At 38.8% G+C, this 23,367-nt stretch overlaps 1 protein-coding gene across 2 annotated transcripts in view; it reads right to left on the minus strand.

Annotated features, from left to right (window-relative positions):
- Window positions 1–23,367, minus strand: part of csmd2 (CUB and Sushi multiple domains 2) — a 244,172-nt gene that overhangs the window by 82,169 nt on the left and 138,636 nt on the right. For both annotated transcript variants that reach the window (XR_010914488.1, XM_067505569.1), the window contains exons 13-26: window positions 22,606–22,788; window positions 20,417–20,607; window positions 20,005–20,140; window positions 16,313–16,507; window positions 12,902–13,040; window positions 11,720–11,907; window positions 10,984–11,172; window positions 10,293–10,409; window positions 9,616–9,831; window positions 8,645–8,833; window positions 7,139–7,308; window positions 6,846–7,002; window positions 6,482–6,673; window positions 2,783–2,909 (exon numbers count right to left, since the gene is read on the minus strand). Coding sequence is in view for 1 of the 2 variants with exons in the window: in XM_067505569.1 (XP_067361670.1) it covers window positions 2,783–2,909; window positions 6,482–6,673; window positions 6,846–7,002; window positions 7,139–7,308; window positions 8,645–8,833; window positions 9,616–9,831; window positions 10,293–10,409; window positions 10,984–11,172; window positions 11,720–11,907; window positions 12,902–13,040; window positions 16,313–16,507; window positions 20,005–20,140; window positions 20,417–20,607; window positions 22,606–22,788 (2,389 nt within the window). In the remaining variant the exon portion in view is untranslated. The remainder of the gene's footprint in view (window positions 1–2,782; window positions 2,910–6,481; window positions 6,674–6,845; window positions 7,003–7,138; window positions 7,309–8,644; window positions 8,834–9,615; window positions 9,832–10,292; window positions 10,410–10,983; window positions 11,173–11,719; window positions 11,908–12,901; window positions 13,041–16,312; window positions 16,508–20,004; window positions 20,141–20,416; window positions 20,608–22,605; window positions 22,789–23,367) is intronic.

Raw genomic sequence — 23,367 nt, forward strand, 5'->3', positions numbered from 1 at the left:
AGAAAAGATATATTGAGTAAACACATGCCTGTAACTGCCTACTTTTTGTCCATCACACATAATGCACATCAACCTTTCTGGAAGCTCCTTTAAGGTTCTCCCCCTTTGAGAACATTCATCAAGGTTCAGACCCATTCCATGGGTACAACCAATGTATGGTCTTGTATACTGCACTAAGCTGTGGCCACAAGCAATCTTTTTTCAGTCAATGTCTTGTTAAGGAACATGATGTAACAGCATGTGAGCTGTAAAAATTAAAGAAGGCTCATTATTTTCAGGCAGGAAAAGGTGTGAAATTGGGAAATAAATCAGACAGATAAAGGCAGAGATTAAACACACACACACACACACACACACACACACACACACACACACACACACACACACACACACACACACACACATCCTTTTCACGTGTGCAATCCATCTGTCACATTTGTCTTTTAACACTTGCCTTAACATCACAAAACTGCCCACGGCTGAAGTGTACAATATTAACAGAATCATATTTTTGTATATTTTACTACATATTATTTGTTATCCCTTTAAAGTAAATACCAGTTTTAATATAAATACCTATGGCTTAATTGTTTAGTGTTGCAGTAACCACTGAATGTGCCATCAGTGAAATGGCTCATTGCCTCCCTTATTATCACAATTCCTTTATCTTGCTATTATCTTTTTATGTCTGTATTCCACTATCTGCCTCCCACCTATATTTTATTTTAATCAATAACTCTTGGCAAATCAGTCCAAAGACATTTTAGTTGCCTGGTCTGTCACAAATTCAGTACAGTTTGATTAGTGGGCTACCCTCAGCTCCACCATATGATATACAAGGAATCCCTGAGCTAATGCATTGCAAATTCTTCTCAATAATGAATTGCAGCGGTAGGATCAAAGGCATGGATATGCAGCATACCTTGCAGAGGAATGCTAGGGACCAGGAGCTGGTGAAGGTGCTAATGAACCTAAACTAGCAATCATGAGGGACCCATGAATGTCAGATGTGCAGCTATGAGACATCTGCACACAAACTGATACATGCAGACAAGCATGCAGAACTGTACACTATACCAATGGTAAGAGACAGTGAAAAGTAAAACTATATACAGTGCAGTCGGGATGTATTACGGCATGTGCTACATTGTTTCTAGCTCTATTTCTGCATTTTTGGATTAGAAATGAAGTACATTAAAATTACAGTAAATGGTTCCTGTAACAAGAGTACACTTGGCTAAAGATTGCTGTCTTAGGAGCCTTATAGACCAATACCAAGATAAATACCAAACTTCTTCTCAGGACAGCAGATGTCAACCAATTTATTACACACGATTTATTGGTGGACAACCGCTCTACCTTCCTGCGCCACAGTCGCCCATTTAGTCATAACTGTTACATGATGAGCGTGAGGTCTCCTCAAAAGTTTAAGCGATTTAGGAGACATTACAGACTCCCCATTTAACCCACCTATTGTGTTCATTGCATGTATATTATTTATGGATTTAACAGTATTCCTCCTGAAGAGCACCATTCCTGTCCATCCGCATCACTCCCAAAGAGAATCCAAAATCTTAAGCTCTGCTACCTCCAGCTCTGCCTCCTGTCTTTTCTTCAGTGCCACTGTCTCTAAGCCAAACATCTCTTGTCTCACCACCGTCTTGAACACCTTTTCTTTCATTCTCGCGGATATTCTTTTATCACACAACACACCTGGCACACACCTCTTCACCTCTTTTCCAAACTCTCCGTTGCTCTGAACAGGTGACCCCAAGTACTTAAAGTCCTGCACCTTCTTCACCTCTGCTCCCTGTAATCTCACCATTCCACCTGGGTCCCTCTTATTCACACACATGTATTCTGTCTACATATATGAGGGTGTGGTTTTGGTTAAAATAATTTAGGAAAGCTTTACATAATCTAGAATATTTTGAAAAAATATTAATATTATTAATATTATTGTAATGTTTTACCTTTATGGTTTCAACAGTAATGCCTAGCTTTCATTGTTGCGATGGAGCTGTGTGTGCAGAGTTGGTAATTAATGATGAGCACAGTCTGCTTTCGAGCACAAGAATCCTATCGCAAAACAAGTTGGATGCACGCTTTAGCCCTGTTTCACTGCCAAGGATGTCAAAGATGGTTTGCCATCATTGCTAGATATGTGAATTCTGAAATGCATTCTACAGGACAATACCATATGTGAACTTAAGCTCAATAAAAAAGTGGATTATGCAGCAACCCTAAACATGCAAGTTGTTCTACTCAAGAATGGTCAAAGCAGAATGATATATTCCTAAAACAGCAACATTCACATTTTCAAATATAATATATGTGATTCCATTTTTTAAGGTGTCATACTGGGCACTGTTTCATAACTGGTTGCTTTTTTTTTTAAGTGAAACGAAGCAAAGTTTAGTAATTTTAGAGAACAGAAGGTCCCAGACCATCTACCGTGTACATCCCAAAGTAATTTTTTTCTTGTTTTCCACAATACCAGTCCTTTAAAAACACTTTATTTGGTGTACTTTAAACCTGGAGGTTCTGAGGTGGCATTTCCCCTCAAAGAGTGGTAACGCAACTATTGCCCAACAGCAGCTCACTGAAGATTGATTACACAGCTGCCTGTGAAAGTGATGAATACCACTGCCAGAAGAGGGTGGGAGGTAAATTGGAAGTATATCGAAAGGTGGTAGATTGAAAGAAAGCCTGGAAAAGAACAATGTAATCGGAAAATGAGAAAGTACAAAAAAAGGAAACAAAGAATGTTGCTCGATCAGACCTAATAGTGCTTCCAGGGGCAGCCTCAATAGTCCACATGCAGTGCAGGTTGTGCTCATATGGAGCTGGGTAGCCTGGAGACAGGATACGGCCAAAAGGCTCGTCCTTGATGGTGCCCCCACACTCCGCTAGAAAGAGAAATCAAAACAGAATGACAGATTTGAGAAGGTTAAGAACAAGGTTAACATACGTAACATACTAGAAACTGCATTTTCCCCACTTCCAGTAAAGTGCATCACATCAGTATTTCTCATCATTTTTAATTATCAACATAAAGGAGAAATCATACACTTAAATGTGATGGGCTTCATCATTTTGCCTGTAATTTAAATGATAGGAGGGCCAGCAGCCAACTCAATATACTCAGTTAGCATCTCCTTGACTCAGCAAAGGCAATTCACCATCTCAACTATGATCTCATCTTGTTGTCTTTGTTGGACTTTACAAGCTTCAATATATCGAAACAAATTTCATTAGAAATTTCAAAGATGGCTGTTTTCACTGATACAGCAAAAATGTTGTCACATATCAACCAGAAAACTGAATAATTTGTGTACAGCACAAATTATTCCACATATCCAATATTGCTTGGGATTGTGATAGGTAATACATCATGTAAGTGTGTGGTAGACTGGTCAAAGATTGTTCGTTCATCAGAAGATTTTGATTAACCCTTAAAGGAGTCTACAGTTGCTTTTGGAAACTGTGTTCGAAACATCGCTTTTAATCCCTAATATACCACATTAAAACATGTTTCCCATTGAGCGAATCATGTGATTTGATCACGCCAAACATATCATACACTCCTAAGGATTGTAAGCATGTGTATAGATATGATGTAGTAGAAGTACAGTAGTAGTAAATATGATGGCTTTAGTATCATATTATGGTTCAACAAGTCCCCCTGAGATACACAGTACCCACTTAACATAGGCTCTATCTCTCACAGATTGACAACTCAAACACACATTTATGAAACTACAAAACAAAACTAGTGGGCAAAATATTTTGTCAAGAACAGTGGAAAGATTGGAGTTTTTCTTAAAGTCTCAATAATGAATCGTCATCAGGCACAGTTTGTGACTAAAAGGCAATTTTTGCCACCCTTTCACCTTCATTCAAAAAGTGAATGGGTGGGGGGGAAGGCAAAATGTTCAGATTTGAAGTGTTTTGTTCACATTTTTGGTGCTATCTCAACTGACAAGAGGACAGTAAAAGTGTTCTTGTTTTGTTCCTTCCCCCGAGAGGAAAATAGCTCCTTCAAACAGGAGGAAAATGGAAGTCTAGGAATCATACTGATGATAATGGTGATAACGACAGTCGTGAAATACATCTGTGACAGGTAGAGTCTGTACTTCAACACGGCAAAAATGGCAGACGCCCACAGACAGAGACAGACTAGTATAATTTTCATCATTTTCTAAATTAATTGCACTGTCAGCAATCATCACACAGGCGCTAAAACCAACAATAAATCTGGGTCAGCCTGGGTTAGCTTGTTTACACCATAAACCTCACTTGACAACACAGCAGTTGATATGTGTCTCGAAACCAAAAAATTGTGATCATCAAAAATGTTGTCCAAATTAATGTAAATCAGTATAATTCCACCAGAGAATATTGTGAAGTCAACTGACCAAGGTCTGGGGAATTTGGAATGAAGGAATAGAATGTCTCATTTGGTGTAGTGCTGTGTCGTGCTGATGTGTTTTTGTCATTTTTGGAAACCACCGCAGCAGTTGACAACAAAAGTCGTTAATACAGACAGGCGAAATAATTCCGGCTGCTTACATAACAGAACAGGAGCAGAGAAGATGCAGTGTTGCTTTTAGTGTCTGCCAGTTCTCATTTAACACAATGCAGTAGTAATACTGTCCATGACGGCATATTGAACATTGGACAGGAACAATTGGTGGTTTCCATACATTATCAGTTGAAGTTAGTTACCTTTTATTTGACAAATGAGCCATTTGTTATGTTTACAATCTTCCCTTAGAGCTCTATTTTAATCGTGCAAATGCAACACCAGGCACAAAGCAGTAGGTTATAGGCACACAGACTCCGAAGTCATCGCCAAGACCACCTGCCATTTTGGTTCATGGTATGTGTTAGAGCATGGTACCAGAGAGCTGGGTGAGGTAAAACATGAATGGAGAGTAATTATAATTTTACACTTAAATTAGTAGTTTCATCAATCTAAAACAGCTAAATCATGTCACACCTAATAACAACATCTCAACAAATAAAGACAGGTTACAGGAAATTACTTTGTTGTCAGGATGGTGCAGAGGGCACAATCAGAACACGCAACACTTCAAATCTGCATCCACAGGCAGATGTTTTTTTTTTTCTTTTGCTGACTTGTTCTACATCCTTAGCTATCCTACCCCTTTAGTCCATGTGTTTATACACAGTATATATTTTTAAAATCAAGTGTTTATTCTTCCCGTTTCATTTGTTACTCAAAATAGTTTAATAAAACTAAAACCTGCAAAGGGGTTCAACATTGCAACTTTCCTCTTCTGTGTCTTTAAGCAACAACCCGCCCCCAACACCAAACACACACATACAGATTACAGCTGGGAAAAAGTGACAGGTGAACTGTAGATGAACTAAACAACTCTTGGCTTAACTTTATCTCCAAATAGTTGACTACCTCCAGCAGCCAGGGGTTAACAACCTGCCTGGGAAAGTCTTATTTTAGTAAAAACAATGTGAATAGCGAGAAAGTGAAACCATGATGCAATATGAATATGAGGCGCTACAGTAAATAGAGCAGTCATTTTGAGATAATGCACTGAATAAGGTGCTGGGAAAGCAACCAAATGGATGCCCAAAAATAGAAGAGCTAAAACAAACCACAGAGCTTTTTTAAACCTTCACTGGTATGTTCCCATTGTTATTAAGATGAGGAAGTAGGTCAGACATATTTTCCAGCTAAAAAATGAAACCACTGCGGATGAACATTGAGCCAAAGCAACGACTGACATTGTATTATAATGTAATAATAACAAACCAAAATTATTTTACATAACCCTATATATTACCAGAGCATAGCTAAACATACTAATAATAATGCACTGTATTATAAGGCAGGATAAAATTACATGGGGATAAAATCGTATAAAGTAGCTGACAAAGCGAAGGAAGTAGAGAAAAGTAGCCATGTATATGTGATGCACGTACTCTAATTGAGAGCTTCCATTTTATCTACGTTCCACTTCTGCTTAACTACATTTCTTTAGCTGACACTAAAAGTGTTCATACAAGAAACATTAGCTTGGGTTTTTTTTTACTATTAAATTACAAACATTATATATAATAACAATCATCTTTTTTTCACAGTGGTGAAAGTACATCCTGTATCCCTGACATAACTTTATTGAATAATAATGTGTTAAGTAATAGAAACTCAATATAATGCACAACGATGACAGCCCCAACCCAATCCAACCTAATGTGTATATACAGTAACTATAAAAATCACCACCTTTGGAAGTTATCGCCTTTTATTTTCAAATTTAATTTGGATGTTAGTCAAATTGATATCACTTGAGTTCAGTGATTAAAAGGACCAGTGAGCGAGGCACCTATGATTCCTTTGAAGGTGTTACAAGCTTCAGTGGATAATATGGAAGACACTGTACACACACCAACTGTTGATAAGCACTCAAACTGAATCTTGGAGCATCTGACTCACCAACACAGAGAGGGAGAGGACTGTCCCATGCCCTCCGTTCGCCCCTCAGACAGGTGAGCACCTCTGGGCCTTTCAGAGTGTAGCCTGGATCACAGCTATATGACACAGTGCTCCCTGCAAAATGACCTTTGTCCTCCCGCTTGTAGCCAAACTGAGGAACCCCAGGGTCTTCACATTTGACCAGCTCAAAGCCTTTTAAAAAAGATTGTCAGAGAATAAAGCATGACTGGTATGTTTATGTGGCTGAGGCAACAAAAAGAGTTGAAAAATAAGAAGTACGAATATTCGGCACAAAGTCTGCTAACATTTAAAAATTGAAATTAGGGAAAGGGTTACAGTAAAATGTGACAAATATGTTGCTTACTTGTGAAGTGCAGTTCAAAGCCTTTACTGGTGTTTTCCCGATTGCTTATGAACTCCAGCCACAAGGAGCTAGAGGTGGAGTTCAGGATTGTGTCTAGCAGCTCGCTGCCTGTAAACACCCCCAGCAGACGAGCCTTATTACTACTGCCATCAAAGACCTGTAAGGGAGAGAGAGTGAGAGAGTACTAGAACACATCTGACGAAGTTTATAAGGTGTTCACACACTCATGCTTCCAACAGGGTTGCACACACAAACACACACACGTAGGACATATCTTCCTCAGACCCCCTTACTTTAAGAATGTCATCCTCCTCCAGTCTAAAGTCTCGTGCTCTTAGTTGGATGCCTTTGCCAGGCTGTGTCTGGATGGAGTAGATGCACTCATGGTTGTTACCATAGTAACCGGGGTAGTTGGGTGAAAGCAGCACCCCTTGCATGCCAGTCACGGATGAGCCGCATTCAGCTAGAGAAAAAGAGCGAGAGCAAAGAGAGACAGGGAAAGAGAGAGAAAGATGGAGGACATGAGGTAGGGAGAAGGTGGTGGTATTGGAGAGAACAGAGGACATGTCAATCGCTATATGCTTGAAACTCAGGAGTGTATTCATTCATGATGTCCTGCATAGGGAGATGAAAGAGGTGACGGGAAGAGGAATGTGGTCACTGACTATACCTGAATGTTGAGTGGCGCATCATCATAATCATGCTGCAATCTGAATATGATTAACAGTAATTTCAGCTCTATCGGAAAATTACTTTTTCTGAATTACATTGGGGAAAGAGCGAAAAACGGGGTCTGCAAAGTTTTCTATAGAAAAATAGGCTGCCAGAATTTAAATGACCACAGAATGAATTTAAACTTCATGTATGCACTGAGTTAAGATGAGCTGAGACAATGGAACTGTTTGGGGGTAGTATGAAATTAAACGGAGAGTGTCATCACAAACAACCCTTAAGATCTGGATTTAACAGCAGACATAAAAGAGAAAGAAACTACAAACTCGCAGCTAAAAGCTACAGCGAGCTACACAGGAGTAAAAGAACCCGTCAAGTGAATGTGAATTTCTGTCAACAAACTACTCAACCTACTTCACACAAGCTTAAACACTGAAATACAAACATTTGGAAAAGTCTGAATGTATAGAGAGTGAAATGCAAAATCAAACTAGAGGTTCCACTTTGTGTTCCAGAAATAATACAACCCCAATCAAAATCCATTTCAAAAACCATTTATTAAAAATCCAGCCCTGGTCCACGGCCATTCTCAACATCTCAGGTAAATGACTTGGTGTGTTACGAATAGTATGGTAGATCAGTTGATTTTTTATAATCTAATATAAATTATTGATTCATATTTAATATTTGGTTTTGTAGCAGCCTTCATTTGCAAACTACATGTATGGCTCTTCAGAATAGCACCATACAAGGATGAGTGAAGTAGTGAGTGAAGTAGTGCATGCTATAATCAGCATACTGATCTGAATCTTTACAATCTGACCCATCATAGTCCCCTATCAGTAACATACATACTTATTAATTAATATATTTTTGGTCGTTAATGTCATCCTCTGCTTCTCTATATAATTTAGACAAAGTCAAAAAAGCAGTTTCTGGGACGCCATCCAACAAAGAGACAAACTGTGGGTGAATGCAGAGACAATAATGAGGGGACTTGAGAGGGAAATGGTTTGTCTTCCAGCCTGACTGACAAATTTGTGCATTTTTTAATTGATGGGTGTATGTGAAAGGGCTACTGTGAGGAGGGTGTAACAAAAGCCAAAATAAAGCATGTGACCACCTACCAACACACCTTGGCAGAGGGGAACTCCACACCCGCCTCCTGCCCCCTAAGCACACCACCCTTGCTGGGCCCTCAAGTCTGTAACCTGGGAAACAGGAGAAGATGAGGGCATCACCCACTCCATACTGCAGGCCCTTCCTTGTACTGTAGGGTGGGATTCCAGGATCCTCACATGGCTCCAAATCATACTCTAGAAAAATGGAGAAAAAAATAAAACGCCTTAATAAATCATATGCTAATTGTCAATATAATTTCCTACAATGTGTAAACTTGTTTAAAGGTAACGGTAGTTTGAGTTGTGTTTTGAAAGGCAGACAAAAAGCATTTCACTGATGAAAAGGGAGGTAAATAAAAACACTGAATCCTTTGTATCCTTAACAGTAGAAGCCTGAAAGTCATTTATTTAAATGATTAAAGCATAGTGTGCCTTCAAGGGCCAATGAGGGGAATGAAACCCCGCCATCCAATGCTAAACCAATTCAGCTACTGTTTTTCATTGTCCCTGTAAAGCTATTTCCTTTGTTGGTATTTTAAACTGACATTACAGTATATTGGATTTTGTAATATTGTGTCATTACAATTTCTTCAAATCAACGGATGCTGTGAAACAAAACAAGGTGAAATGATGCTCTCAGTAGGTAAAGAGCTGCCTGGGCTCTATGCTAATTGTTAAATGAAATGAATCAACTCTCTTATATATTTCATTATGCATGCTAAAGTGCGTGTCATTACATACTTCCAGAAAAGATCAATTATTTTCTCCTCATGTATGATGTCCTCCTCATCAATGTTTGTGTCTGTTTCAATGACTTAAAGAGTCCCCTGTTATTAAATGGTCTCAGCAAGTCACTGACCAATACTCAGGAGCCTGAGATGTCCTCTCTCAACACGACCCTTAAGTGCTTAACATTCAGGCCCTTCTTAACCCAAGCGCTTGGTCAGAGTCACTTCCAATTGATTATTACGACTTACCAGAGAAGGTAATGTTGAATCCCTCATAGGAAACAGAGAAGTCAGACAGAAAGCGGATCTGAGCTGTGTAGTTTCCAAACAGGCCTGCACTTAGAGGTGGAGGCAATGTAGAGCCTGTCAACCTCCACAGGGGATGAGAGAAGCTGCCGTTCTCTGTCACCAACAAATGGTCGTGAGGGCTTTCAAGGTGAAAAGTGTGGAAAGTGAACTGGACTCCTGAAAAGGAAAAATTAAGTGCTTTGCATAAGTAAACTGGAAGTCTTGTGGTTTTTGTTTAAATTGGAATTTAAAATTTGAGTAACAAAAAAAAGGACATTCACAGCTAAATCTTTTAATCAGCATACAATTTTAACAGCTTAAGGCTCTCTTAGTGTCATGATGTGTACAGCATCAATTCCATGTCTCCGTCTTCTACTACTTATCAAACACATTACACCAACACAGAGCGAGAATCTGCAAATAAGGCTATGTCGATTTGATATGAGCGCTCTACTAAAGGTGACAAGACTGGTGAGTCGTGCCGTGGTGCTGTAGCCCTAGGCCAGCCTCTCAGCACTTCAGTCACACACACAGCTTGTTCGGTAAAATAAAAAGGCCACGCGGTAGGGGGAAATAACATCGGAAAAGGAAATTGAATTTGACTGCTGCATGTGTTGACACTGAATTTCTCTGCTAACCTTTGCCGTGGGAGGTCTCGATTATCCATGTGCAGTTAAGGTTGTGTGGGTAAAAGTCTGGGAAACCAGGTGACAGGATGGTGCCGACATTGCCCTGGATATAACCTCCGCACAATGCTGGTGACACAGGGCGAATGGAAAGGCACAGGAGATAGATGATGGAAAGACATGAGAAAAGAGCAGAGGTAATATTGGAGCAAGCAAAGAAGACAAATGAAATTTCCAGAAAAAAAAAAAAAAAAAAAAAAACAGGTAAAACTCGCGGGTGCATCTACAATGTTGTAAAACGCATTTTTACAAGAAGTGCCCTTCATGATGACATAGAGAGGAGAGTTGAATCATCAATATTATTACAAAGTAGTCAGAAATCAATAGTGCTGGTAAATATGAAAGTATTTACAGACGAGTAAAAGAGGAAACATCAAAGAGCAAGCTCAGTGACATACTGTACACATAAAAAGTTTAAGATGAAATGGGGAAGAAACTTTTAAACTATACAACAAGAATTGCTGAAAAGAATGTTATGATCTGACGAGGATTGTTAGATGAAGTGTATATGAAGTGTTCAAAAACATTTTTTCATTTTATCTATAACAGCATACAACAGTACACTTAAATTTAATCCCATTTATGAATATTTGGAACTCTGGCAGGTGACTACTCATTTTTAGATGAATATTATAGAACATACCATCACAGCTAGGCAGAGGGCGGCTCCACTGAAAATTGGGTTCACACTCTAAAGGCTCTGCGTCACTAAGTGTGTACCCGGCATCACAGCTAAATGTCACCAGCGCGCCCACATAGAAGTCATTGCCGTGCCGCTGTCCATTGACAGGTATTCCAGGGTCCACACAGTGATCTGACTGTAACTGCAGGGCTACACAGAAAGAGAAATCATAGATAAAACATTCAGAGCCACTCATACAGCAAACCCACTTGCTTATAATCTTTTTTAACAAGTCCTTGAATGTTTAAAGGTAGTTTGCACTCCCAAAACCAGTCTGATAAAATCATTTTTACAAGCATCTTCTTTTAACAGGAATGAAACAATGAGAAGTTTCCAAGGTCTTTTCTGGTCCTCATCACACAGTTTCTAACAGTAGTGCTAATAGTGAAAGAGGATACCAGTGTGTCTTAAAGACTGAAATATGAGATGAGTGAAACATTTTGTTATGAAAACGTGTGTATGTGTTTCAATCTCAACGCATCAACTCTCCAATCATAGGTGTTCTATAATGGCTTCATGGTGATACTGACAGCCTGGTGATATTGTATTTACAGCCAAAACTCAACAGTTTATACTAGTGCAGTGAACCAGGCTTGTGGCAGTTGTACCTAGTTCATTTCTAGAGGCTGGGCATGGAAGGCCCTTGCTTTACAGTATATGCATCCTGTGTCTTCAGGTCTAAGCTCAAAGCTCTTACTTTCATAGCGAATACGGAAGCCGATGTCAGAGTGGCTCTTGTCAGTAGAGAAGAGGAGATACAGGAAGTTGGAGGTGCTGATGAGAAACTGGGGAACTTGGGTGCCCTGGTAACTGCCAATTAGAGGTGAAGAGGGGAATCGTCCATCACGGACCTCAAGGACGTCATAGTTGACCTCTGTGCGGAACCTAAAACCCGGAAAACAAGATATTTTTATTTGCTGCGTTTCTGTTGACTGCTGAAACATTAAGGTTCTGTCTGATTACCTCACTTACAGTGACTCGATGTCTAAATATACATGGGGTCTACAGTATTTTAAAATACATCTGTGTTTAATCAAACTTTTACCTTTTAGCTTATAACCAACATTAGAAAACTAGCATGGTTAAATGTAATTATCTTTAAACTGCAGAAAGTGAGTTTTTGGAAATACTAAGATATCTGTTAGGCTTTGGTGAGCGCATCTTTGAAGCATATGTGTGTGTGTGCGTGTGTGCGTGTGCATACTTGTGTCTTTGTGCCAGAGCCACTTTATCTTCAAAGCCACGAATACATTTTTAGTTTCAGAAGTATGTCGGCTAAATGAAGCAGTCTGTGATATTTTATTGATGTTACATAAAAATTAAAAAGCAACAAACATTTCTGTTGTATCCATTTTGCATGGCATGCTATCATGGCAGGGACAAGAATGAGATGGGCTTGCAAGGATGAGCTTTAGTGAAACGCTAATGTAGCGTTTGATCTTATGACTGTATCTCTCTTTCTCTCTCTCAGACATCAGGACAAATTACCGTCTCTCCCATGTCTCTGGTTCCCCTTGACATACCATCTCTACTTACAGTGCATGGTCTTGTTTGGGTCTCTTTATGTGCATTTCGATGTAAATGTGTACAGACAGTGAAACGACATCTGTGGATACTCAGGAGGTGGAGTATCAAACGAAAGGATAAAGAATTTAGAGCACTAAATAGACATAGTATGAATTATTCTAGTTAGGCTCTATGTTAATGTTCATTAGATCTGTTGTCTTACCCCAACAAAGAAAAGGTAGCCGAAAAGATAAAGAATAGAGAAAGAATGTAGAAAGATGGGTGAGCACACATGCTCATTATGAGAAGGTAAGAGCAAGAAAAATTCAAAGCAAAAATTGCATGACAGGCACTTGCTATCTCAATGACTTACTTATCGAAGATAATCTTGATGGGGTAGCCTGGAGGAGCCTCAATGATCCATTCACAGTTAAGGGCCTCCTTATAGAGTTCGGGCCAGCCTGGGGAGAGGATGATCCCAGTGGGAGCCTTCAGATCGCCTCCACATGGGGCTAACGGAAGAGAGAGAAAGCAGAGAGAGAGAGGAACAACAGACGGATATTGAATTACGTATGACTTTCCCAGCTGATATATGACAACCTTCCTAGATGATCGCATGCTTTAGTTAGGGCTCATCTCATTTCTGTTAATGCCATGGTATACCTAATATAAGGTGGAGACCACGAATTCCAAGGTTAAGTAATACTCCTATTAACATGCCTGTTATTTTTAATGTGTGTGCACAGTACATATCCATACAAGCATAAGCCTAACATACTGTATCAATTTGCATGCATGCACTGCATGCTTTCTCCCCTATGTTGTTGTCTTTAATTCAAACTCATTTTACAGAGATGCTGCTGGTGTCTCCATCAAAGAGATAAATGAAACCATCTTTGATCGCTAGCACACATCCACTGGCCCCTTCTCAGTTGCTGTTCACCTTGCCACGCATCTCTTTAACCGCCTATGCCTAACCAGAACACACAGACACAGTGAAGGGCTTACAGTGCTAGCCCCTCCCTGGCTTTGAAGTGAAATTATTTAATCAGCAAACTCAGCTTACTGAAGGACATCTATAAAACGCATTAAGCTACAAATGCAGCAGTATGATAGATGGTCTCAGAGGAATACAAAGCTGTGGTGGCAAACAGGGGCGAGTGACATGTTTCAGTAATGGCTTTTCCTTTGCCTATCATGAAAAGAGAACCATATTGGCCTTTTACTTTCCTACCTGTGGGCTACGCTGTTGATGTTTGAGAACTTTAGCTAGTTAACACCTAATTTAATCTTACCTATGCCAGCTACAGTATATTGGCCTTTTAGAGAAGACAGTTTATACATATCTCTTTCTTTTCCATATGTACCATCTCTCTTCCTCCACATCACACATCTGCTGCTCAAGGGAGCTTTTCCTTCTCTGGCCAATGCCACTCCATTGCAGGTCTACTACAGGTCCAATCATCTCACAGGTGTCAAAATAAAAACTGTCCCTCACCTATAAGCTTTAATGTCTGCATGGCATTGATCAACTTTCCTGCAACCTATCTTTCACTAGGTTCTTCAGAACCTGCTTCCGTTTCCATGCTACGCTGACCTCTCCTTTGTTATCTCTGGGGTCTTTGTTCACCCTTCCAGTCTGCTTGTGTTTCCATGTCTAAATCTCATTCATCCCCTTCTCACCACCACCAATGTTTAAATTCTAGGGGTAATATACAGTGCTTATAAGAAAATATGACATTCAGGATATTTACAGAGTTGTCCCTTAGTTACTCCTGTGTTATCTTGGCTGTGTACTTAAGATTTTTCTCATGTAGGAAGGGGAACCTTCAGCCCATTCTGAGGTCCTCATTGCTGTGGACCAGTTTTCATTGATGATATCTCTGTACTTTACTTCCAATAAGTTGTCTCCCAATCCTAACCAGTCTCTTACAGTCCCTGCTGCGGAATCCCCCCAAAGCTTGATGCTGCCACCATGATGAGATGGTATCGAAGAGTGGATAAGCAGTGCCTGGTTTCCTTCAGACATAACCTTTAGAATTGAGGCCAAAAAGTTCGATCTTGGTCTCATCAGACCATAAAATCTTGTTTCCCACAGTCTGAGAATTCAAAATCTAAGTAGGCTTTGAGAAGAGACTTTCGTCATTCTGCCATAAAGCCCAAATAGGCAGAAGGCTACAGTGATTCTGAAACCCATCTCCACTCAGAATCTCTGGTACTCATCAGGTCAGGTCAATCAATTTCCCTCCAGTCAAACTGTACAAACATCTCAGCAACAATTAGGAGAAATGGGAGACACCTGAGCTAAATTTCAGTGTTGTTAAAATGGGTTGGAATATTTGATATTTAATTTTTTCCTTTATAATTTATTTGCAAATATTTCTAAAAGTCAGTTTTTGCTTTGTTATTATGGGTTACTGAGTGTAGCTTAATCAAAAAACCAAAACCACAATGGAGTCTAATCAGTCAAGTGAAGACTTCTAAGACTCCCCATACTCTAATCAACAAGCAGCACAGTGGTGGAGGGTTTGGAGCTGCTGCCTCACAGCTAGAAGGTCATGAATTTGCATTATCAGCTGATTGTGGCCTTCCTGTGTGGAGTTTGCACGTTCTCCCTGTACTTCAGTTTCAGGTACTCCAGTTTCCACAGTCCAAAGACGTGCATGTTAGGTTAATTGGTGACTCTAAATTGCCCATAAGTGTGAATATGAGTGTGAATTGTTTGTCTGTATATGTCTCTCTGAGTTGGCCCTGAGATAGAATGGCAACTTGTCCAGTGTTTACTCCACCTCTCGCCTTATGACAGCTGTGACAGGCCCAAGCCACCTGTGACGCTACACAGGATAAGCGTTCACAAATAATGGATGGATGGATAAATATTCTAAGAGAAATTATTATTAGCTGTAGTAAACATTAAAACAAACATACAATCATATGATAAGTTTATTAAAATGTTGCAGCAGTGTAGTTTCTAGTCTTTTGCCAGAGTGTGCCTGGCAAACACAGGCAGACCCTGGCTTTTCAGATTTAAAATTATTTTCTGTTATAGCCAATTTATAGCTTAACAATCATGTTTTGTTCAAAGCCAGTGTGCTGTAACTAATTATAAATTGTGTTTGTCAAGAAACATCTGCCAGCCACAGTGAGGTAATGCTGACAGGAAGTTATTAGGGAATGTGCACCACTTCTGGTGCCCTGTGGTATGGACAGGGTGGCTAGTCTGTCTAAAGTCAGTGTCCAGCTGCTGTGAAAAAATAACTGATGGGAAAATAACGGCTGCGGTTTAATGCCAAAGATGGACTGAAGGAGGAAAACAAAGAAAGACTGACTTTAGTTTTCCGAGGGATGCTTCGGGTATGGTAGTCCAACAATTGTTGAAGTGTGAGTTTGGACAGAAAAGCATTTTATTAACTGTGCACTCTATCTGAATATACATTGATCAACCACAACATTAAATGCACTAGTGGTTTTAGCTTTATTCAACTACTCTGTGATTACACAAAATAGCAGTGGCCTACCCAGTTTTTCTGAGGCAAACTCTTATTTTTTTGGTCTGGCTACATCAGTGCTATGCATTAAAACAGAGTGTGGAACCAGCTAATGAGGGGCAATACCATGAAGCAAATGTCTTCAGAAGAAAACATCTTATTACTTACCTTCCTAACACTAAAACTATGTCAGTAAATCTAAGGATACTGTTTCATGCACCAATGCTACAACTTTGGAGGAGAATGTAGCTAAAATAACTGGATTGAAAAAAATTGGCAATCTCTTCTTTAATCACCTTCACAGCGGGGAACAGCGTTGTCCCACACCACGTTGCCATCCTTGAGAATGCAGGAGATAGTCTGGGAGCCGTGGGTCTTGACAAAGCCTTCTTCGCACAGGAAAGAGATGGAACTGCCAAGCTGAAGGCTCTCACCAAAACGCTTCCCATTAACTGGAACACCTGGGTCTGGGCACTCGTTGTGTCGAAATGCTATTTGGGATGCAATGAGAAGATGTGGTTAAACTTAAATGATACCTTGAAAAACAAGAGTAACTCAAGTAACTTGGTTACTCTACATAACTAAATGTTTTGATGGCATGGACTGAAAGGCGAGGTCAAGAAGAGACAGACAAGAGAAAATAACATAATGTCTGGGATCACTTCAAGTTGAAAAAAGGTTAGTAATATTGCACAACTAATCTAACCTGACACACGGTTAACATTAATGTTAAGGTCATTAAATGTAAATCAATATGGTTGTTAGTCATGGTATCTAGTTAGCTAAGATTTGGTCATTAAAAAAAAAAAAAAAAAAAAAAAAAAAAACCACAAACAATTATTCAGGGGTTACATCGCACCCTGACAGGGGTCAGAGTGCACTGGAGCTGATCGCAACCAAAAATCACCCAGCGCTCCTTAACTTGATAGACTTGTTTTGAGCATTGCATGCGACTCTGATCAATCAAATACAGACTGGAGCTGAGTTTCTTTCACTTTATTAAGTTGATGTGCAGTCAGAATGCAACTGAATCGATATGTGTCTTCAGATTGACAAATTTTTTACGCACAGGCACCATAACTTCTTCAATGACTGTATTTTAATCATCTGCTGTGACATTGTGCTTTTACGGAAGCAGTATGAGTCTAAAATCTCTTCTGTACAGCAAGCAAGCAGCTATTGAACACAGACCCACAATGTCTACAGTGAAACTAAGCGACTGTGTTAAGGATGTGTCCAAAACCATGTAATCTTTTTCAACATTTTTAGCTACAACATATCCTTTCCTCTGAAGAGTTTCTGCTGTGCTGAGAGTTTCGCTGAAGTAATTTTTTTGTTTTGCTGCTTAAAGACAATAGTATCTGCACCATTTATTACAAGCATTAACTTACATCACTAAAGTAGGCTAAATTAGCTAGTGGTTTTAGAGGGTATCCATTGGTACCTGTATTCTGGGCACAAATGGCTTGACATGAAACAGATTTTGAGCTTTTTTTAATGGTTAAAGGTTAATTGAGAAATGGGGATCTACACAAGTTTTTTACTAAAACAAAATAATTTCTAATCTGATTACTTGATGGAATAATCAATAGAGTACTTGATTACTAAAATAATTAATAGCTGGAACCGTAGATGTAGTTTTTGTATGGGAGAAGACAAAGGTGATTACAAAATTGATAAAATAAGTCACCAATTGCTCCTCTCCGATACATAATACCACGACATTTCAAAAAAATTGGTTTCCTAATTCCTAAAACAATTTGATTGTTGAAAAGAAGAAATTCAGAAGTCAAGTGTCAATGTCTGAAAAACATAAAAAAATTAAAAATTAAAACTTATTTAATTACAAAGTCACTAGCCATGTTTTTCTTTTACTGTCATTGTTTATCAATGTCAGCATATATTCTCACAAAACCTGCTAAAGTAATTCTAGAGTGTGGAAAATCACACCTTATTCAGATAATAGTAAACAAAAAAGGACAAATGTGTGCATACATCCTCAAAACATTAGCCATGGGACTTCTGAATGAGAAGGAACCAGTTAGAAAGGCAACAAAGAAACACAGTCAAGCTAGAAGAGGCATAACCCTGGAACAAGGCATGTAAACAAATACATCACCTCTGCCACTATCTCTCTCGCTCTTATTCTTGTACGCACACTGGTGGTAGGTGGCTGGTGGGTGACACGTGTAGGTGTTGATGAATCCCTCTTCTGTATCCATTGGACCCAAACACAGTGTCAGCCACACCTCATCCATCACGATCATTTTATTTATTAATGTGCCAAAAATCCCCACAATACAGTTTGGCATGTCCTTAATTAACATGAATGATGGAAGTTGTCTGCTCTGCCCCACAGCCCCCTAAAAACAGTCCTGCAGTTAGATGACACTGTTCCCAGCAACTAACCGTCATCTTCAATTAAGTGCTCTTGACATTCACTCATCATGCTGCATTGGTTATTTATTTATTCATCCAACTTGCAAGTTAATGCATTGCTGACGTGTGTTGTCCATGCGGTGGCTTTACAAAGGGATCTGAGGTTGTTGACCTATTTGTAAATGACAAGTCGGAGCCTTAATGCATTCAGGTATAGTAGTAAAGGTATATCACAGTCATTTAGCTACAACAAAAGGGGTTTTAAAAACTAACAATATGAAACTGTTGTAGTCCTACAACATGTTGCACAGTGCAGAGCTTCAATTGAAACACATTCAAACTCTTACGTTTGTATCCAAACGTACAAAATACAAATAAAAACCTCTGTTGGAGTGTTATGTTTAACAGTGGTTTAGATAAGATAAAACATGGAATTCTATTTCATGTTCTATAATTAAGTGCAAAGGCTGCATCCCTGTCTATTTAAAAAACGTTAAAAAAATAACGTTTAATACTTTCTGATGAAAGAACAATTGTAATTACCAAATGTGCAAAAAATGTTGATGAAAAAAAGTAGTTTTACACCTTTTGACTATTCAAAATAAAGGAATGGAAACTTTTCCACTCAACAGTACTTTCCACATTATGATTATTTAATAGCACTGTTTTGGTGAAATGCATTTCATTTTTGTTGAGTAACTATATAGGGAAAAAAAACAGAAAAATATGCAAAAGAAAAAAATGTCTGTAATGTTATAAAAGGTTATGTACAAATGTTTCTTCACATGCAACAATCCTTTATTTTCTGACAAACAATGAGACAACAACATAACTACTATTACTACAACTAATATGTTTTCAAGCAGTTAAATAAAACATTCTTTATTTAAAACATTATAGTAAACTGTGGTAGAGAAAACAAACCCTAAAAGTAAAAATAACATGACCTTGCTTGTGTAAAGTGAATCACTGGATCTAATTTTAGTGTCTTATTGAGACAAACCTCCTAAAGGCACCTTAACTATCTATGGAATAGTCTTATGCCTTTAAAGGGTTATATTTAGACACTTCATAATGACATATTTATTTTGGGATGGGATACATTACACAATAGTACATATACACTTAATAGAACAACTCTATCCAACTTTGACCTTACAGTATATCCACGAAAAGGTTTTACCAGCATACAGCCAACATATACTGCGTCAGAGTATAAACCCCATCTGGATTTTCCTTAGAAGTCAGCAGGTGCCCAGAATAGAATATAATGAGAACTGCCGCAATGTATCTGTCAGGTTAGGATGCTGCAGCTTTGCTTGGGTTTTATTTAGATGTCAAGTCTCTATTTAAACAATAAAGACAGGATTTTTGTCAATTCTCTATGTGACGTAATGCAGTGTGTGAGCGGCGCACAGATATGACAAGTTACTTATGAAGCCTACTCCATGTGCACACACACAGACTCACAGAGAAACACACATACACACGTACACATAATCACATGTGCACAAACAAGATGGAATACAATACATCCAGTCAGGATGGGCTTTTGACATAAGCTTTAAAGACTTTCCCTCATCCCCTTGAATTAATAGTCAATACTCACTTGTAAATGTGATGTTAAAGCCTCTGTCTGTGTATGTGTGGTCAGTAAGGAACTCCAGCCGTGCAACATGAGCACTGGTTGTAATGGGAGGAGGTAAAATATCACCAGAGAAGGTGCCCAGGATAGGAGACTCAGCCTGACAAAGAAAGATAACAATTTTGCGATGGAACCAATAGCGTCATAAACTAAAATGGGAAAAAGTCAACAAGTAAACACTGCAAAGAGCAAATAAAACAACTAGCATTTGCATTGCCATTGATTCCCAGAGAAAGTCTGTTTAGATAGTTCACATAATTACGCAGGCTGCTTTTTGCTGCTGACAAGCACAATGAGCGAAAGACAAGTCAATGATGAAGTTTCACAAAGACTTATTAGATGTGACTGAGGAAGACAGCTTATAATTCAACACTACCTTTCCTCCATCCTTAATAGAGAGAAAGTCAAACTGTTTCTCCATGCTGAGGTCATTGAAGGCCAGATTAATTCGGCTCTCAGGGTTGGTGATGATCAGCCACACGCAGTGCATATTGTTTCCATACTCCTGGGGGTAGTTGGGGGATAGCAGCACCCCAGATGGAGTGGTAAAGTTGAAGAAACAGGAAACTGAAAGAAAAGGGAAGGGAAGAAGTAAAAAAGTAACAAACAATTGTTTTAGCTGGTGAAGAATTCCTTTTACTTTTTCTTACTACGTGATAATGTGATTTAATTCCTTTTATCGAATACATTCACAGACTATGAAATATGCCTGGATGGTATACAAGCTGTCAATAAAATTCAAAAACAAAAATAGATTTATAGTTTATCGTGACAAAATTGTCACAAAAGTATCTTTACCAATGCCAAATTTGAATAGAATAGTTTAATAAGAGAAGCCGTAATGGGACCAATTGAACCTTCATCTGTCAGGAGCAGATGAATACCAACAACATATCTGGTTTGTCAAAAATATTTCAAAATGTTAAAAAAATGTTATCACAAAAGAGTCATTGTTTTCTATCAGTGTGCATTAAAAAGAAATGAGTGGGTAATGAAAAAGAAAAATGGTCTCATCTCTCACACTAACTTCTGTCAAGGCTGTCACTGTATCCCAGTCGCACCAGTGGAATATGTTTAGAGAGAAACAGCACAATAATTGGATGTTACATTTTTTTGGAAGGCAGCAAAAAGTTTCTGTTGTTATCAAAGTGTAAAGTGTTATATGGGTGAATGTGACTAGGTCATGACAACAGGTTGGACCTAGGTGGACCTGGTCACTGCCGGTCTGGCTTAGTCGGCGCTACCAGTTGGCAGACAATCGTTATGTGTGCTCGGTAAAGATTCTATTCATTAGTCTTAAGACCCAGTCTCGGCCAGTCGCTCTCACAAAGATTTTTTAAAACAAATTTAATAGATTACACTTTATAACTGTTATGGGCGATTGATGACATCACAATGAAGGCAGTTAGCGTTGTTTTATAAAGATATTTTATAAGTTCCTGGTACACCCAGGACAGATTCTGATACATTACCTACATCATTTCAATTAAAAATATATCTCGCACAATGAAATAGTGTCTGAAACAGCTGTATAGCTTCATCAGACACACTTGAAATTAAAGGATTTTCTAGAGTTAAGATGAGTCCCTCCACTGAAATTTTAGGACCATTAGAAACACTCAACTCTCTTGCAGTTGTATAGTGGCATTACAGGGGGAACGATCTTTTTTCACAAATAATCTCTGGGTGGCTCCGTACAGACAATCGAGTCTAAAATCAGTCCTACTAGGCTAGGATCAGCACCGATGAATCACAGAAGGTTAATGTAGGGGGTTTGAGCTCAGTGTCTTTGCTAAGGGATTACTTCTGCTTTTTGCATCAACATGATAATGACCAGTTTTCACTTAGTTTTTCATCCATATGTGATTTTTGTAACTTCGCTTTTCCTTGGAAACTGTACACTGCAGTAAGCAAGAGAATGTGATCTGACATATTTGTTAGTAAGTCTCCCAAGGCAACATCCGTAACTAAGGGATGGTAAGGTTTAGGATTACCTGAATAAACCTGAATGAATAGGGTTATGAATAAATATCCATAAAGTTCAATGCACATGCAAACAATTTGGAAATCGTATTTACATTATCAACTTCAATGACAAAGACAAGCTTAATAAACCTAAACGTTAATTATATTAACATTGTCTCCCAGCATTATGTAGTCAAATTGAGTTTTGTGCCATTTTTCTTTGTGTCACTCAACTCTATAAAGTTTATCTTGATTCTGCAGCTTTTTGTCCATCCTATTATCTTATGAATAATACAAGAGTAGGCATACAACCCCCCCAACACACGCATATACACACACTTTTATTCTCTTACTTACTCTCTGTGTTTGGGTTTCATGGTGGTAATTAGCTATTAAGCCCTCCTATTGTTTTAAAATCTGCAGCCACCGCTAGGCAAACTGCAGGGATAATCTGACCATTTATTATGCAGCCCTCGCTGCACTCATCTGTACAAACACACATACACATTTATGTGCTCTTGTGTGCTCTGTCATGCTCATACACCTATTTGAGCATGGCATATGAAAAGTCTGACCACCATAAAGCATCCAAGAACTTACAAACACAGCTGGGTTTCTTAGCTGACCACTGGTTGTTCTTTTGACAGGTGATGTTCTTCTTCCCGACCAGCTCAAAGGCAGGCAGGCACTCGAAATACAGTCTGTCCCCGTGACGAAAACCTGTCCCCTCTCTTTTGCCATAAGCTGGGATTCCAGGATCTCCACAACTGCCTTGTTCAATTTCTGTGTAGGTAGAAACAAACACATAATACAGAACATTCAATATCGAAAACTGGCATTAATACGTAATTTAAAGTGAGTGCATAAGTGTTATACTGCACAAATGAACATCTATTTTTATAAACATTTTTAATTAAGCTATAAATGTAAATGCCAAAATCATAATTATCATAGGGCACCTCCCTGACTGTTCTCCCTTTAACCTACATTCCATCTTATCGAGAAGAGATTATCTATTCCCATTCCAACATCTATTTATAAGTACATTGTTTTTTTTGTTTTTTGTTTTTTGTTTTGTTTGTTTTGGCATTTGAGGCAACCTGTAACATGTTTGCATAATGCACAATCATACTGACTGGGAAAATGCTACTGGGATTGAAATATTAGCACTCCACTTTCTGACTTCAGGTTAGACTAGGAAAATAAATTCTTATCTTGCGAGATATACTGAAGGATAAAGACAGATAAAGAATAGGATCAAGTGTGTTCAGTCAATCAGAAGCTGAAAGATACCAATCCACTGTGTCTTTCCCTCACCTGGCATGGTATCTTCCAGCTTTTGATTGACTGAAAACACCTGAT

The sequence above is a fragment of the Channa argus genome, chromosome 1, assembly GCF_033026475.1.
Source record: "Channa argus isolate prfri chromosome 1, Channa argus male v1.0, whole genome shotgun sequence".
NCBI classification, from domain to species: Eukaryota; Metazoa; Chordata; class Actinopteri; order Anabantiformes; family Channidae; genus Channa; species Channa argus.